Source organism: Eimeria necatrix, genomic scaffold (genome assembly GCF_000499385.1).
Source record: "Eimeria necatrix Houghton genomic scaffold, Enh_scaff1874, whole genome shotgun sequence".
Taxonomy (NCBI): domain Eukaryota; phylum Apicomplexa; class Conoidasida; order Eucoccidiorida; family Eimeriidae; genus Eimeria; species Eimeria necatrix.
In genome coordinates this window covers 1-2,617 of record NW_013652521.1, presented here as the reverse complement: position 1 = coordinate 2,617, position 2,617 = coordinate 1, and the positions used below count along the sequence as shown (strand labels likewise).

Here is a 2,617-nt window from a genome sequence, read left to right as displayed (position 1 = left end):
ATTAGAAATTCAAATGGGAGTTAAGGACCCGGCAGAAGGCGCACTTTCCCTCTTTTGCTGCTGCAGCAGCTGCTGCAGCAGCAAAAGAGGGAAGTGCAAACAAAGAAAGCAAAGAAAGAACTTTTGAACTCACGCGGTCTAAAATGTTCAAAAATTCCGTGCAGGCTTCTTGAGGTTGTCGGTTGAAGGTCAAGATGACGCCTTTGCAGCTTTTTCCGACTTCGAGTTTTCGCCTCTGTCGAAAACAGGAAAAAGGCGATATTTTGCGGAATCAGAGGCCTCAGACCCGATCTTTGGGATTTTCCAAACAATTAAACAATTTCAAATGCAACGGTGTGCTCTAAACGCCAAAAAGTGTTCGTTTTCGTGCAAGTTTCCCGCTTTTTCGCGCGCGCGACGGAGTGTACAGACACCTCGCAACCCCGCCCACCTTCGCCATTATTCCCGTTCCTCGAACGCCACTTTTTCCCCTTTTGACTTTTCGCTTTTTCGCCTCCTCCATTTTTGCAGCTTTTCTTCCGTTTTGAGAACAAGAGCTGCAGCCAGGGAGCAGCAGGGAGGGAATTCGAGGCAAGTTGAATCTCGATTGCGCCTGAGACCTCTGGCCTCAGCTCCCCAAAGAGGAAATGGTACTTCAAATTCGGAATTGAAATATCAAAAAGATGAAATGGTATTTCAAACTCGAAGTTCTTATTTTCAAAAGACAGACAAATTCCAAAGTCCGCATTTTCAGCTGCTGCTGCTGCATGCGATCTTCGCATGCAGCAGCAGGGGTCGCCTCTTTGTTATTAGTTCTTAAATTGAACTCCAAATAAAATAAATAAAATAAATAAAATAAATAAATTAATAAAATAAATAAAATGAATAAAATAATAAAACAATAAAGGATTCAAAATGTGCCGCAGCAACAAAGACGGCTGCCAGCTGTTCTCTGCTGCAGTGCTTTCTGCACAATCGACGGGTGTAAACCCTAAACCCTGAGGGTTTAGGGTTTAGCTGGAAAGGAAGGCAAGAGGGCACTTGACGGCAAGCCTAGGGTTTAGGGTTTAGGGTTTAGGGTTTTATTTCATTTAACTTCGTTTCATTTTCATTTAATCGTTAATCGTAGAGCAGCCAGAAGGCGCAGCGCCGTCCCAGCCCTAAACCCTAAACCCTAAACCCTAAACCCTAAACCCTAAACCCTAAACCCTCGGCAACTGAATTCTCCAGATCAAACGAAAGAAAGCCTAAGGCTGACAGATGAAGCCGGAGGGAAACTCAAAAGTGTCAAACCCTAAAGATAAGTGCAGCAGCTGCTGCAGCAGCAGCAGCTGAGCGCTGCAGCAGCTAGCTGCAGCAGCAGCTGCAGCCCTAGCTGCTGCAGCAGCTGAGTGCTGCAGCAGCAGCACGCGGAGCCCCAAACCCTAGGCCCTCAAAGGAAAAGGCCCCAGTCTCAGCTCGGGGGTTTAGGGTTTAGGGTTTAGGGTTTAGGGTTTAGGGTTTGAAGCGGAAGTTAGGCAGCCTGGGTTCTCTGCGGACAAGAGCAGCATAAAACACAGAGGACCTGAATTGCTGCTGCTGCTGTTGCTGCTGCTGCTGCTGCTGTTGCTGCTGCTGCTGCTGCTGCTGCCAGGGGGCCCCCCTGTCTGCTGCTCTCTCCCACGATGCGAATTGAGGCCCCAGTGGCCAGCTTCATTTCAAATCTTCCACCAGCAGCAGCAGCAGCAGCAGCAGCACCTGCTGCTGCTGCTGCAGCAGGAGCAGCAGCAGCAGCAGCAGACACTGGGGGGCCCCCACAGAGACAAGCAGTATAGGGTACAGCGAGGCCCTGCAGCCACGCGTCGTCAGGCCGCAGCTGCAGGTCTTGGGGGCCCCCCAGGGGGCCCCCTTGGGGGCCCCCCGGGGGGCCCCCCAGGGGGGCCCCCTGGGGGCCCCCTGGGGGGCCCCCAAGGGGGCTGTGGGGCCCCACATCTATGAAATCAAAAAGCACCTCTGGAGAGGTTGGGGGCCCCCTTGCGCTGCTGCGCAGAAGGTCAATGGCGTCTTTGAGCCGCTGCTGCTGCTGCTGCTGCTGCTGCTGCTGCTGCTGCTGCTGCTGCTGCTGCTGCTGCTGTGTGGCTGTGCGTGTGCGCGTGCTTGTGCTGCTGCTGTTGCCTGTTGCTTCTGCTGCTGCTACTGCTGCTGCTGCTGCCGCAGCGTCTACTGCTGCTGCTACTGCCTCTGCTGCTGCAGCGTCTTCTGCTGCTGCTGCTGCTCTCCCTGCTGCTGCTGCTGCTGCTGCTGCTCTTGGGGGCCCTTACCTGCGGGAAGTGAAGACAACTCCTGGGGGATTCCAAATGTGCCAGAGGGCCCCTGCTGCCAGCTGCTTTGCTGCTTCTTGCTGCTGCTGCTGCAGCAGCAGCAGCAGCTCAGCCTCGCGCCGCCTCCAGAACCCAATAAATCTAAAAGCGCCCACAGCCCGGGGGGCCCCTGGGGGCCCTAAAGGGGCCCCCAAAGACCCCAGGGGGGCCCCCAGGGGGCCCCCCAAAGGGGCCTCCAGGGGGGCCCCAAGAAGGGCCCCCCGAGGGGCCCCTGGGGCCCCCACCTGCCTCTGAGGGCCCCTCTTTAGGGCCCCACTGGGGCGCAAGGGGGCCCCGAC

The 2,617-nt window shown here is 55.3% G+C and overlaps 2 protein-coding genes across 2 annotated transcripts; both read right to left on the bottom strand.

Moving 5' to 3' along the window:
• Positions 1-340: 340 nt before the first annotated feature.
• Positions 341-502, bottom strand: ENH_00024040 (hypothetical protein; the record flags this gene model as incomplete). The annotated part of the gene is made up of 1 exon (XM_013579722.1): positions 341-502. The coding sequence occupies one exon, from the start codon at positions 500-502 to the stop codon at positions 341-343; it is 162 nt and encodes a 53-aa protein (XP_013435176.1).
• A 990-nt stretch (positions 503-1,492) lies between these two features.
• On the bottom strand, positions 1,493-2,274 carry ENH_00024030 (hypothetical protein; the record flags this gene model as incomplete). Its single annotated transcript, XM_013579721.1, has 1 exon — positions 1,493-2,274. A coding segment is annotated over one exon (782 nt), but the record flags the coding sequence as incomplete, so codon positions are not given.
• Between the last annotated feature and the right edge of the window lie 343 nt (positions 2,275-2,617).